This window comes from Choloepus didactylus, chromosome 21, assembly GCF_015220235.1.
Source record: "Choloepus didactylus isolate mChoDid1 chromosome 21, mChoDid1.pri, whole genome shotgun sequence".
In the NCBI taxonomy this organism is placed as follows: Eukaryota; Metazoa; Chordata; class Mammalia; order Pilosa; family Megalonychidae; genus Choloepus; species Choloepus didactylus.
The window spans coordinates 5,366,146-5,381,455 of record NC_051327.1 but is presented as its reverse complement, the minus strand read 5'-3'; the positions used below and the strand labels follow the sequence as shown (position 1 = coordinate 5,381,455).

The following is a 15,310-nucleotide window of genomic DNA, read 5'->3' as shown; positions in this document are numbered from 1 at the left end:
AGACTATGATCATTCATCCAAAAGCCTGCCAGTGCCAAACTCAAATTCTTGCACATCCATTTGTTTTAAATATAGCCCGTGAAAGCATATGTCTAGCCATTTAAAGCCTGCCTGTTTAGAATACCTGTAAAACTTCAGCCAGTATCTGCTAGCCATAGATGAGACAAATCCTGGGTCTATAAAAACCCCAATTCTCTGCTGTCCTTTAGAGTTCTCTGACCCAGAGATTTCCTATCCTGTTGCTGCATGACATCACCTGGACAGGTAAGCTCCCTTTCTGATTCCCGGCTCCCTCAGGAGTTCCTTTCCTTGCCCTGCTTCTGGGTAAAGGCTTTCTGGAAACTCTCCTGCAGGGGAAGTTCCCCTCATGCCAATCTGTCCAAGCACCAGCTAAATAAAGTTCTTTGTGTCCTGCTGCCATCTTGTGGTTACGTCTTTGCCTTCTTCAGCAACCAAATCTTTGAATTCACCACATCCAGACAGTAATTAAGTCCTTGCAGAGCCTCCACATATGCTTGTTCATCTTATACAATACAAACCTATCCTTTGCAGCCCTGCCTTTTGACATTCCTGATTAACTTGTTTAGAGTTTCCTATTACTACCTTGATTTGGAAAGGCTCTTGGATTTTCTTTCTATCTGCCTCAACCCAGTGGTCATCAAATTCATAATTCATATCTCTCGAGATCTTTAAATGTTTTCAGTGCAAAAGCAGCTTTGGCATTAAGATTACTTCTCTGCATTCTTGATATTCATTTAATTTTTTCCTGCTAATTACTTGTTGTCCTTTTATTAGAGAAGTTGGACCTTTACAGTTTATGCAACAATCATGCATAAAATACAGGATTCCAACACCCCACCCCACCACCAACACCTTAAATTGGTGTGGAACAATTTTTACAATTGATAATAGCACATTTTTATAATTGTAATACTGAAATACATGGTTCATAGATTGGCGATGCCTCATGATAATGAGATTAATCTTTTAAAAATCTGTCTTTGGCATATACCTTATGCACATTTGTACTTTTAACACAAAACAGTAGCCTTCAGCTGCAGTGATTTTGTAACCACTGGGAGAGAAGTAAATCTTTTAAGGAACTCTGTGGGGATCAAACCTTCTTAGAGGCATGTACTGGAGAACTTCAGGTGTTCAGTTCAATTTACTGTATGCACAATGGAAGAGTTGATTTGTGCTCATTGCTATTCTCTTATTTTAGGTAAGGTCCCAAATTGGCTATTGTCCACAGTTTGATGCCTTGCTGGAGCACATGACTGCTCGGGAAATAATGGTCATGTATGCCAGGTTGTGGGGGATCCCTGAGGCCAAGATTTCATCACATGTGAATCACTTGTTGAGCTCACTGAATCTAGAAGCCAGTGCTGACAAGCTTGTCTACACTTACAGGTGAGATATTTCACTGACATTCTCATTGATGCTAATGTTGAAGAGCCATCCTGTGCTGCTTCTTTTTGGACTGATAGCCCATAGCTTAAAAAGAGCTCCACTGCTAAAGAGGGACAATGACTGAAATAACATAATGCCTTACCAGTATTTAGATATCAGCAATAAAGCACACCTGGGTAATATCCCATCTTTCCTTTGCAGAGGTGAAACTAACAATCCTGGTTCTGTTTGAATTGTAGCCATTGAATTCCAAAGGAGAGCCTCTCTCACAGTACCCCTATGGTTCTTTGTCTCCTGAGTAATGAGGAATGGGAATCTCTTTGTGTTGGCCTAGCCATCATGTAGTTTATGTATCTGGGAATCCATGACACTCAAAATAAGAATGTAAAATTCCAATGATAATGTGGCTAAAATCAAGTAATGAACAAAAGTCACTTTTCCCCATTTCAAATGAAAATGAATTGATTTACACATCTGGATTTGGTTCTGATGCTTTGGTAGAATCACATATAAACTGCATTTTTAAATTTCTCTGCTATTTCCTGTTGCTCAGCATTTTGGAAGCCTTTTCTGATTGTTTCCTATAAATAACTATGCATTAAATACATTTATTATGTATTAAATTACTGTAAATATAGCCTTCTCTTCTTCTTCCACTTTCTCTCTCCTTCCTTGACCATGAAGTGGTGGAGTCAAACGTAGGCTGAGTACTGCTGTTGCCCTAATGGGAAAACCCTCAGTGATTTTCCTGGATGAGCCATCAACTGGAATGGACCCAGTAGCCCGACGCCTGCTCTGGAATGTGGTAACAAGGACACGAGAAAGTGGCAAAGTCATCATCATAACCTCCCACAGGTGTGGCTCACTGGGAGGCTTGCTTGAGGGTTGGCAGGAGTTGTAGCAGTTAGAAGAGAGAATTATTTGGGGCTGGGAATATTAGACAGTGATCCTGCCTGAGTATGTGAGGTCCTTATTAATCTAATGAATGGAGTAGCCAAGAATTCTCATTGCACTAAATAATAAAAAATAGGGAGAGGGCGGGAAGTTCATGAGATGTTCCTTTTGAGGATTTGGTCATTCACTACTTTGAATTTGTAAAATCTACACTTCCCAGCTATAAGCTTGACAATAGGTACATGCAACTTCGCCTGCAAGGAGAGTCACAAAGTCCTGGCTGTTGAACTACAAAATGCCCTCTAAAGTTGAACCTTTTTAGCCTTAAATCACTCTGGTATCTTGTATCCCTAGTATGGACGAATGTGATGCCCTTTGTACCAGGCTGGCCATCATGGTAAAAGGCAAGTTCGTATGCTTGGGCAGCCCTCAACATCTCAAGAACAAGTTTGGCAATGTTTACATACTGAAGATCAAGATGAAAACTGGTACAGATGAAGATAAAATAAAGAATTTTAAAAATTTCGTTGAAAACACATTCCCAGGTAAATGAGATCTGGTTAACTTTGTGAGAGATATGCTAAATCAGATTTGTTTTTCTCGCTTTCAATATGTCGTATGTCTCCAATAATTTCCTGTGAGTTATTGGTATTTATTGACCTTCCATACTGAGTTCTTTTTGGGAAGCTTGTTCCTATAAATTTCATGTGCCTGGTTATGTTAAAAAGTTTTCACAAAAAACCACAAAGATTCTCATCATGCTTTTTTTTTTTTTTAAAAAAAAAAAAAACTTTATCAAATAAAAAATCTCCAAACAAAATAAACAAAAGCAATGGGAAAAACAAATATCCCGAAATAACGTCATTCTTTCCAATATACTCCTACCATACCAAAAGAAAATTAATAAACCATAGTCCCACCTGAGCACTCCCGTAGAATTAAGCTCACCCTCAATATCTTGTCTGTTCTTATTAGATTATTGTTCCCCCTTCCCTAGCTGCTATCTATCTCTAGGTCCCCTATATTCTACAATATAAGACACTTATTTTACATTTTTCACAGAGTTCACATTCGTGGTAACATATAATATCTCTCCTTTTGTGTCTGGCTTATTTCACTTAGCATTATGTCTTCAGGATTCATCCAGGTTGTCATACGTTTCACAACCTCATTCCTTCTTACTGCTGCATAGTATTCCATCATGTGTATATACCACATTTTTTTTATCCATTCATCTGATGAAGGACATTTAGGTTGCTTCCATCTCTTGGAAATTTTGAACAATGCTGTAATGAACATCAGTGTACAAGTAGCTGTTTGCGTCACTGCTTTCAGATCCTCTGGGTAAATACCGAGAAGTGAAATTGCTGGATCGTAGGGTAACTTGAGATCTAGTTTTCTGAGGAATTGCCAAACTGTCTTCCCGAGTGGCTGAACCATTATCGAGTCCCACCAGCAATGAATAAAAGTTCTAATTTCTCCACATCCTCTCTAGCATTTGTAGTTTCCTGTTTGTTTAATGGCAGTCTCATTGTGGTCTTGATGTGCCTCTCCCTAAAAGCTAGCAAAGATGAACATTGTTTCACGTGCTTTTTAGCCATTTGTATTTCCTCTTCAGAGAAATGCCTTTTCATATCTTTTGCCCATTTTATAACTGGGCTGTTTGTAATATTGTTGAGTTGTAAGAATTACTTATATATACAAGATATCAGTCTCTTATCAGATATATGGTTTCCAAATATTTTCTCCCATTGAATTGGCTGCCACTTTAACTTTTTGACAGATTCCTTTGAGGTACAGAAGCTTTTAATTCTGAGGAGTTCTCATTTATCTGGTTTTTCTTTCATTGCTTGTGCTTTAGGTGTAGGGTCTAAGAAGCGACCTCCTAATACTAGGTCTTGAAGATATTTCCATACATTATCTTCCAAGAGTTTTATGGTAGTATCTCTTATATTGAGATCTTTGATCCATGTTGAGTTAATTTTTGTGTAGTGTGTAAAGTGGGGGTCCTCTTTCATTCTTTTGGATATAGATATCCAGTTCTCCCAGCCCCATTTGTTGAAGAGACTGTTATGTCCCAGTTCAGTGGATTTGGGGCCCTTAACAAAAATCAGTCCACCATAGATCTGGGGGTCTATTACCAAATTTTCAATTTGATTCCATTGATTAATATGTCTCTCTTTGTAACAATTCCATGCTGTTTTGACTACTGTAGCTTTATAGTAGGCTTCAAAGTCAGACAGTGTAAGTTCTCCCACTTTGTTTTTCTTTTTTAGAATGATTTTAACAATTCAAGGCATCTTTCCCTTCCAAATAAATTTGATGACTAACTTCCAAGTCTGCAAAGTAGGCTCTTGGAATTTTGATTTGAATTGCATTGGATCTGTAGATCAGTTTAGGTAGGATTGACATCTTAATGATGTTTAGCCTTCCTATCCAAGAACAAGGAATATCTCTCCATCTCTTTAGCTCCCCTTTTATTTTATTTATTTTAATTTTTTTTACATTTTATTTTGAAATAAATTCAAAGTTATATGAACAGTTGCAGAAACAATACAAACCTCATACACAGAACTCCAGCATTCCCTGACCCCCCCCCGATACCCCGATCCACTAACTTTAACATATTGTCACACCGCTATCTTTCCCTCCCTCCCTCCCTCCCTCCCTCCCTCTCTATCATCCATCATCTATTGCTCTGTCTTCTGAATATATGAGAGCAAGCTGCACACATCCTTGAACAAACACTGTAATTCACATATACAATTCCCATGAACAAGAATTCTTTTATGCAATCCCATTAAGCGCAGCTAAGAAGTACAAGAGATTCAACAATGATACAAAGCTTACATTCTATATTTCCTTTTCCTTATGTCTCAACTGTGTCCCTTTGAGCCTCCTGCCCTCCATCCACGGTCATCCTTGGCATTCAATTTTCATCTATTTAGACTGTCTTTTTTTTTTTCCTCAATTGTGGAAACATATATACAGCCTAAATCTTCCCATTCTACCCCCTCCCTAGCATTCCATTAGTGGGATTAATCACATTTAGAATGTTGTAATGCTATCACCTTCCCACCATCCATTACTAGAAATTTCCCTTCACCTCAAACAGCAACCCTACACTCATTTCTCAACTCCCCATTGCCCCTTCCCCCATTTCTCTTAACCCATACTCTACTTTTCATCTCTATGGTCATATTCTCTGATAATTTCTTTGTGTTTACTGTGGGGCTTAAAATTAAACTCTTAAATCCATAACAATCTTGTTTTTCTTTGATACCAACTTAATTTCAATAGGACACATAAACTATGTACCTATACTCCTCCATTCCCCTACCTTTATATAGTTCTTGTCAAAAATTACATATTTTACATTGAGTTCAAAACCACTGATTTGTCATTAGAGTTTGTGTATTTTATATCCTGTAGGAAGTAAATAGTGGAGTTACAATTCAAAAATTGTTGATTTCTATTTGTATTCCATTGTGGTCAGAGATTGTGCTTTGAATATGTTCAAAAATTTTTTTTTTCAATTTATTGAGGCTTCTTTTATGTCCCAGCATATGGTCCATTCTGGAGAAGGATCTGCGATCACAAGAGAAAAATGAGTGTCCTGGTGCTTTGGGATGTAAGGTTCTATATTTGTCTGTTAAAATTCTCTCTATCTCTTTCTCCTTTCTTTGTTTCTCTGTTGGTAGGGCTCCCTTTAGTATCTGAAGTAGGGCAGGTCTTTTATTGGCAAACTCTCTCAGCATTTGTTTGTCTTTGAAAAATTTAAACTCTCCCTCAAATTTGAAGGAGAGTTTTGCTGGATAAAGTATTCTTGGTTGGAAATTTTTCTCTCTCAGAATTTTAAATATGTCATGCCACTGCCATCTCGCCTCCACGGTGGCCGCTGAGTAGTCACAACTTAGTCTTATGTTGTTTCCTTTGTATGTGGTGAATTGCTTTTCTCTTGCTGCTTTCAGAACTTGCTCCTTCTCTTCAGTAATTGAGAGTCTGATCAGAATATGTCTTGGAGTGGATTTATTTGGATTTATTCTATTTGGAGTTCACTGAGCATTTATGCTTTGTGTATTTATATTGTGTGGAAGGTTTGGGAAGTTTTCCCCAACAATTTCTTTGAATACTCTTTCTAGACCTTTACCTTCTCTTCCCCTTCTGGGACACCAATGAGTCTTAAATTTGGATGTTTTATTTTATCTATCGTATCCCTGAGATCCTTTTCAATTTTTTCGATTTTTTTCTTCATTCTTTCTTTTGTTCTTTCATTTTCTGTTCTGTGGACCTCTAGGACACTGAGTCATTGTTCAGCTTCCTCTAATCTTGTATTATGAGTATCCAGAGTCTTTTTAATTTGGCCAACAATTTCTTTTATTTCCATAAGATCTTCTATTTTTTTATTTAATCTTGAAATTTCTTCTTTATGCTCTTTTAGGGTCTTCTTCATGTCCCTTTTATCCTGCTCCATGGTCTTCTTCATGTCTTTTATATTGTGTGCCATGTTTTCGTTCCTTGATTGTAATTGTTTGATGAATTGTGCCAAGTACTGTGTCTCTTCTGATATTTTGATTTGGGTGTTTGCGATTGGGTTCTCCATATCATCTGGTTTTATCATATGCATTAAGATTTTCTGTTGTTTTTGGCCTCTTGGCATTTGCTTTGCTTGATAGGGTTCTTTCAAGTTGTAAAAAAAAAAAATACAAATCTAATTTTTCCGAAATACAAGTTGTTGCATACACTTTCTCCAACTAACCAGCAGATGGCATCTGTGAGTCACCTATACCCCTCAAGTCAGTTCTGCCCAACTCGGTCTCTGTGGTGTGTGGGGAAATGATTTTTGTGGGGTTCAGCTGGTGAACTCAGTTTGGGTTTGTTGTTGGAGCTGTCTGCCCTGAATGTGGTATGTGTGTCTGGGTGATCAGGGAGGCAGGGCAGCTTTAATATTCAAACCTCCCAGGTGTCCCCGGGGATTCAAGGCTCTTCCAAGAGTCTAAGCCTTCATTTCAGTTTTGCCCCAGATTTTCCCTGTCGCTGACCCACAAACCACTGGCATTGATGTAGTGTCCCTGGGTTTTCCGAGTGGGCCCCCCTTCTCAGCTGTGATCTTCCACGACCTCTGCTGAGGGAAGGCTGTGCTATGTCACAAGTGTACGCCGTCCCTCAAGGGAAGCCCCGGGCCGCTGGGCTGTGCAGTGGCACTCTCTGCCTGATGCAAAGATTGGCCTATAATTCTTGACTGGTTTAAGTTCTGAATGAAAGGCAGGTAGTAGAGCTGGGCCCCACCCCTTTCCTCTTAGAGAAGACAGATACCTTAGGGGGAGGTCATTAGTATTTCTGTGGTCTCTCTCTGCCTGTGCCATACCCCTGTCTGGGTCACAGAACTGGGAACTGAAAATGGTCGAGGCTTTCTCTACTGAGTTGAAAAAGGAACAGAGCTAGTCCGAGGTGACCCTCTGGCTCTCCAAGGTCAGTCGTCACCCAAAGCCTCTGTCTACTTGTTGGGGATTCATACCTCGGAGTGAGCAGTTCACACTTGCTAATTAAAACCCCAGTTGGAGCTCAGCTGAGCTATATTCGCTCACTGGGAGAAAGCTTCTCTCTGGCACCACAAGGCTTTGTAGCTCGGGCTGTGGGGGAGGGGTCTCCCGATTTGGATCTGCAGTTCTTACTTACAGATTTTATGCTGTGATCTCGGGCATTCCTCCCAATTCAGGTTAATGTATGATGAGTAGACGGTCACGTTTGTCCCCCTGCAGTTATTCTGGATTATTTACTAGTTGTTTCTGTTTTTTTTTCAGTTGTTCCAGGGGAACTACTTAGCTTCCACTCCTCTCTATGCTGCCATCTTAGATCCTCTCTGGAAATGTAGTTTTTCCCCTTTTATTTCTTTTAGTAGAGTTATGTAATTTTCTTTGTAGAGGTCTTTCACATCTTTGGTTAAATTTATTCCTAGGTACTTAATTTTTTTAGTTGCTATTGAGAATGGAATCTTTTTCTTCAGTGTCTCTTCAGTTATGTCATTTCTACTGTATGGGAACATTGCTGACTTATGTGCATGAATCTTATGTTCCACCACTGCTGAATTTGTTTTTAGCTCAGGTAGGTGTGTCATCGATTTCTCAGGGTTTTCCATGTATAAGATCATACCATCTGCAAATAATGAGAGTTTTACTTCTTCCTTACCAATTTGGATGCCTTTTATTTCTTTGTCTTGCCAAATTGCTCTGGCTAGCACTTCTAGCACAATGTTGAATATAGTGGTGACAGTGGGCATCCTTGTCTCATTCCTGATCTTAGAAGGAAGGCTTTCAGACACTCACCATTGAGTACTATACTAGCTGTGGTTTTTTCCTACATGCCCTTTATCATATTGAGGAAGTTCCCTAGCTTTTGAAGTGTTTTTATCAAAAAAGGATACTGGATTTTGTCAAATGCTTTTTCAGTATCTATTGAGATGATCATATGATTTTTCCCGTCTGATTTGTTACTATGTTGTTTTACATTGATTGATTTTCTTATGTTGAACCACCCTTGCATGCCTGCGATGAACCCCACTTGGTCAGGGTGTATAATTTTTTGTGTATGTGTCTTTGAATTCAATTTGCAAGTATGTTGTTGAGAATTTTTACATCTATATTCATTAGGGAGATTGGCCTATAGTTTTCCTTTCTTGCAACACCTTTGTCTGGTTTTGGTATTAGAGTGATGTGCATCAAGCTTTTGAATTGGCTATTCTGGCACTTGTGGATTTGTGCTGTCCATGTGAATGATATATCTAAAGTTGTATTTTTGAGCATGATTTTCAATTATTTGCACATATTTTACATGTGGAATTCTTTATACACTTTTTTTTAATTGAGATATATTCACATGCCATACAATCAGTCATCCATGGTGTACAATCAACTGTTCACAGAACCATCATATAGTTGTTTATTCATCCCCCCAATCTATTTTTGAACATTTTCCTTATACCAGAAAGAATCAAAATAAGAATAAAAAATAAAAATAAAAAAGAACACCCAAATCATCCCCCCATCCCACCCTATTTTTCATTTAGTTTTTGTCCCCAATTTTCTACTCATCCATCAATCCACTGGATAAAGGGAGTGCAATCCACAAGGTTTTCACAATTGCACTGTTACCGCTTGTAATCTACATTGTGATACAAACATCTTCAAGAGTCAAGGCTACTGGGTTGGAGTTTGGTACTTTCAGGTATTTACTTCTAGCTATTTCAATACATTAAAACCGAAAAAGTGTTATCTATATAGTGCATAAGAATGTCCACCAGAGTGACCTCTCGACTCCATTTGAAATCTCTCAGCCACTGAAGCTTTATTTTGTTTCATTTTGCATCACCCTTTTGGTTAAGAAGATGTTCTCACTCCCCCGATGCAAGGTCCAGATTCATCCCCAGGAGTCATATCCTGCATTGCCAGGGAGATTTACACCCCTGGGAGTCAGATTCCATGTAGGGGGGAGGACAGTGAGATCACCTGCCAAGGTGGCTTAGTTAGAGAGAGAGGCCACATCTGAGCAACAAAGAGGCACTCAGGGGGAGACTCTTAGGCACAACTGTAAACAGGTTTAGCCTCTCCTTTGAAGTAACAAGTTTCATAGGGGCAAACCCCAAGACAGAGGGCTCAGCATGTCAAACTCTCAGTCCCTGGTGTTTGTGAGAATATCAGCAACAACCCAGTGAGGAAGTCCAACACCTCTGCATCCTCCCCCAGCTCCTCAGGGGGGCCCCGAATATATGTTTTTATTCTCCGTCCAAATTACTTTGGGATGTGTTGCTATTTCACTCTAACCTATACAGACCTACATGCAGAATTTTAAGGCTGTTTTTTCACCTCACACTAAGCATGTAACTGTGATTTTTTGCTGTCTCAGCCAGGGTATGGTTTTGAAATGCAAACAAGAACCATTAAACTTCTTTCTCTCCATTCCAGGATAGTTCTGCTTTTGCATGCTAAATTCAGTAGGAATATTTGTGTGTACATAGTACAGTACCACAGTGACCCTAACCTCTCTTGCCTAAACATAAATCAGAGGAATGGGAATGCTTTGAATAATTCTGGTTCTTCATCTTAGTTTTTACTTTGGTAGGCTGAGCAAAATATCACAGAAGTTCCCATTGAGTGTCAGGATAAGGAGTTGAAACTTTATCTTCTAGGCAATGGAAAATAGATGATTGATTACCCAGTAGGAATGGAAAGCAGAAAATAGATAAGAAATGGATGATGGAGCAGATGTGGAGGACCAAATATGAGGGAAAGAAAATTACTTCATAGTTGGTCAGACTGCTTATGACGTATATGTTACAAACACAGATGGAGAGGTCCATTTAGTAAGTTGAATGTTTACTTATGAATTCATTTCGCAAATATTTTTGAGTACTTACTTTATCAGATTTTTTTTTTTTTTTTTTTATGTGGTGTCTAAATCATCACAAAGAGAAGCTGTGACCAGAAAGCCTCATTTACCGTGAGCTCTCCTGGCAACTTCCTCTGTTTGCAAGAGGGACATTAAACAGTGACCAGAGATCCATCCTCAGGGATGTGGACTCAACCACTTTAATGGGGAAGTGGGTTTGAGACAGCATTCCTAACCGTTCACGGTGGTTGCCCAGTACTTCCTCGCATTATTCTTGAGCAAAATAGCTATTCAAATATGACAGAATCAAAAAGGAACTGATGTGGGACCTATACATAAACATTAATTTTTATAAGAAGAAAAAATTGTTACAAGCAAAGGGCAGCTGGAATATACAGTTCAAAAAAGGACTTACCACAAGAATTAGAGAATATTGATGGTGCCTGATTCTACATAATCTCAATGAAATTCAAGTGGCCATGTATTCTTTTTAAAAAATCACAAATAAGACAAGCACAAATAAGATAATGTGTTTTTAAAAAACACACAAAAGATAATTCCATTTTTTTGCAGTATAAAAAGTATATCTCTGAAAAGCACTCCTGGTAAAATTAAAACAAAAGTAGTTTGTTATGGAATAATTAAATCAGAAACAAAAGTGAGAAAATTCTTTAGTAACAAAAAAATAATGAATAAAATAAAAAGAAGGTAAAAATAAAAGAAACAGTGAGCTGTAACATGAAAGCAAGCAGCAGGGAAATGCACGTCCAGAAAGCAAATGCCCATTGTCAGCACTGGGATCACAGATGAAGCTCTGAACCCTCTGCAAGGTTGGGAAGTTCAAGCTAAGACTCAACTCATGCAAAGATGGGAAACTCAAAGTGAACAAAAATGGGTGGTTGGTAGCGTCCTCTGACTCCAAGCAGAAGCAAGCACAGATCTCCTCTAGGAGAATGCATGCCTGATTTTGGCCTGGAGTGGAGAAAAACCAGAGGAAGGTCTGAGAGGCCATATTATTTAATACATCACAGAAAACTGAGAAAGGAACCCCTTTTTTGTTTTGTTTTTGAAAAGCTAAGACAAATTGTTCTGTCCCACTATACCTCCTACATAAGAAACTCCTTCCAAAACTGTAAGAAAATTCATCTCACTGAAGCATGAACAACTTAAAGATTGTGGTTGAACTCCACAGAAAAATATTGTAAAAGAGGATCAGAGAAAAACCTAAAAGACGGTGGAAGCATAGCAGATATAGAAGGCTCCAAAGCAGATGAAAACTATTACCTAATATTTAAATATGAGCTTAACAAATTAAGAAGAGGATAGATACTCTGAAAGAAAATACTAAATCATAATTGGAAGGGCTAAAAAATTAGAAGTCTAGAAAACAGAGGGATGTGACAAGAGAGCTGGATTAGAGAGGATAAAAAAAGAAAGAAAATATTTCAGCAATACTTAACCAAGTACAAATAGACAAAATAGAGAGTACAAGGGAATTAGAGATAGAAATGGAGAAAAATAGAAAAAAGAAGCGTCAAACGGAAATATAGATATGCGTTTGAGAGAAAGCAAGCGAGAAGCAAGGCAATGACAATCTCACACAACTACGAAAGTAGCCCCCAAAAAACAAAACTAAAGCAACAGAATAAAACAAATACTAAAGACTATCATTCAAGAAAGTTTCAAGAAAAAACGAAGACAAAGCTACATATTGAAGGTCAACTAATACACTGAAAAACACTGATCCCAAATTATGAACACCAAGGAATATTCTAATATAACTATTGTAGTTTAATCATAAAAGAGGCAGGGGAACCTTTGGATAGCCAAGCAAAAAGACAAGTCCGTTATTAAGGAAAGAAAATAAGATTGACTTTGGACTTCATAACAAGAAAATTTTATGTTAATAGGCATATAACTTATTTAAACTCCTCAGTGAAAGAGAAATGCAAGTGAAGGTTTTTACATTTAGTGAAAATGACCTTCAAGAATAAAAGTCATAAACAAACATTTAGGGACACATAAGAACTCAAGGAATATTGCTCCCATTATTTCTTCCTGAAGCATATACAGACAAAAAATTTCAGATCAACTAAGAAATGAATGGAGAAGCTTCTGCATAAGAACAAATTGTGAGCCTTGAATATATGTAACTCTGGAACTAGGGTTTATCTGGGTGAAAGAATACCCAATAATTGATATATATTTTAGAAATGTAAATATAATACAATGATCAAAATGGGGAGGAAAGAAGGCAGGGAATATATGGAATTACAATATGCTTACTGAATCGGTGTTTAGGTATTAGCTGGGAATAAAATATTACTTTAAATTAGATGATGAAGGAGGGAGCTAAGAGGTTACTAACACATTAAGTGTTCTTAATAGGGAACCAAAAACAGTATCTTAAAAGGAGAGGATTATGAGTTTTAATTTAAAGATAATATAGTATGGAAGTTAACCTTTAGAACAAAATTATAAACTCCTCTGTATAATAAATATAATAAAAAAAAGAAATAGAACCAACCACATAGTGTAAATAGACATATGTGTTTATTTTTATGTGTTTATATTTATGCATATATATAGATATATGCATTTTCATTATACATAGTTATATGGGAGAATGCTTACTGAACATATTGGTATTATAAATAAATGTAAAAAAAGAAAGGCTTCACTCCCACATGAAATGAAAAAAAATTTTTTTTTCCAGATTAGCTAATAAGCAAAATCCAACTTTCTGTTCTCTATAAAAAACACTATTAAAACAAGCCAAATCAGAGAGGTTAAAAATAAAAGAATGGTCTTTACATTTTCATGCTAACCCACACTTAGTCTGGAGCTAAATTTTGTTTTTTAGTTAAATCCTTCCAATTTATATGGCATGCAGTGGTGTCTGCCTTGTGTAAGATCTTGCTCTGGTTCTATTTCTCCCTGCAAGTGCCTCTCTCTCTTTGTTTTAAATTAGGAATGGCTACACTCTCTTTCCTCTCATTCCATCAGGGGATTCTCATTCACCTGCAAAATAAACACGATGGTGATTCATATGTATAGCTTCCACTTTCACATAGCTTGGCAATTACATTATTATGAGAATGGGGGTAGTTTTTGTCCTGCTCTCCTCCCCACCAAACATGCTCTATGCGTATACACAACCAGGAGGAAAATCCTCCCAGTTCATATTCATATTTTCAGCATTATGCTTAGGAATAAACTCTTGTCATAACATTAGAAGTTTAGAAGGCTCAGGTGTTTTACTTGGGGCATATTAGCTGAAAATTTTCTGTGTGAAGTGAGTAGCTCACCCTCAACAATTGCTATAAGCTCCAGATAATAAGACTATTTTGGCAGGAAAAAAAATCTGTTGAAAAAAGTATCCATGTCATGTATCCCAAAGACAGCAGGCCTTTGGATTATGTCCCCTTTTGTAATAACCACATCTGTCCACCCTTCTATTGTGTATAATTAGGTTGACATGGCAGTGGTTTGACATTTTAAGTGTATTCACCTGTCATATCTTTCCTTTCTTAGGTAGTGCCATAAACCAGGAGAATCAGGGGATTATTAACTACTACATTCCCAGCAAGGACAATAGCTGGGGAAAGGTAATTGTAGAAGCCATGCCCTTCTGATGTTACATGTTAATAGAGCATGAATGATGGGAAATATGTGGGATCCAAACATGTGGAATGGAAGCCTGGCATTGTGAGAGGAGTAGAGCATATAGGCTACTTTTCAAAGGCCATTGTTCAATTGCTTGAGATTTCTGTCCCTAAATCCCATTATTATTCCATGCCCATCAAAAGAATGGGGACAGAGAATTGCCTCCTGTCTGGTTTCATTTCTTAATTATCTGTTCCTTCTACTTTCTCACCCCTCCCTTCAGTGCTTTTTTCCCTCCAACATAAACTTGATAGGTGTTGGGGGCAGGTGGGATGAGGCTCATCTGGGTTGGGGTCTGGGAGGAAGGATTACAATAGTAACCACTTTTTTTTTTTTTTTTTTGCTAATAAAGATGTTTGGTATTATGGAGAAGGCTAAAAAGCAATATGATATAGAAGACTATTCCATCAGCCAGATAACACTGGAACAAGTCTTTCTGACCTTTGCTAAAACAGGTGATGAAAGTGAAAAACAGATGCCATGAGATTCAGTTCCAACCTGTGACCCTTAATATCTCTTAGACTGCTCCCTACTGCACTTGGATGCACAGAGGGACATTCCTGTGTGTGTATATCTTTGTTTAAATATATTTCTGAAATAAAGAGTCCCCCAAAGGAGAATCTTTTTCCCTTTCTTTGTAGATTGAGGTGAGTGGCCTGTGTATCCAGGAGAGTACAAATCTAAAAAGATTTGGTGATATTCCTGTTTTCTCTCCCAGAAATAAGGAAAAGCAGAATTTATCAGGGTAGGGTCAAGAAATTGAGCCTGAGTATTCTGAATGTCTGAAAAGAAACATCCAGAAAAGGGTGCTGTTAGATGGGACAGCCCAAAAAGTGAGAACGTTGTGTTTTAGCAGCTACATTATGGATAAGAGGAGCATAAGACCTAGAGCAAATCATCTTTCCCATGGACACACAAACACACACACACACACACACACACACACACACACGCA

The 15,310-nt window shown here is 37.9% G+C and overlaps 1 protein-coding gene across 1 annotated transcript in view; it reads left to right on the top strand.

Moving 5' to 3' along the window:
* The window catches only part of LOC119518027 (ATP-binding cassette sub-family A member 3-like), a 230,794-nt gene extending 215,877 nt beyond the window's left edge, over nucleotides 1–14,917 (top strand). Inside the window, exons 29-33 of the mRNA XM_037815122.1 lie at nucleotides 1,223–1,410; nucleotides 2,095–2,265; nucleotides 2,659–2,849; nucleotides 14,224–14,297; nucleotides 14,708–14,917. Of these exons, the coding sequence (XP_037671050.1) occupies nucleotides 1,223–1,410; nucleotides 2,095–2,265; nucleotides 2,659–2,849; nucleotides 14,224–14,297; nucleotides 14,708–14,839 (756 nt within the window). The 3' untranslated portion in view covers nucleotides 14,840–14,917. The remainder of the gene's footprint in view (nucleotides 1–1,222; nucleotides 1,411–2,094; nucleotides 2,266–2,658; nucleotides 2,850–14,223; nucleotides 14,298–14,707) is intronic.
* Nucleotides 14,918–15,310: the final 393 nt, after the last annotated feature.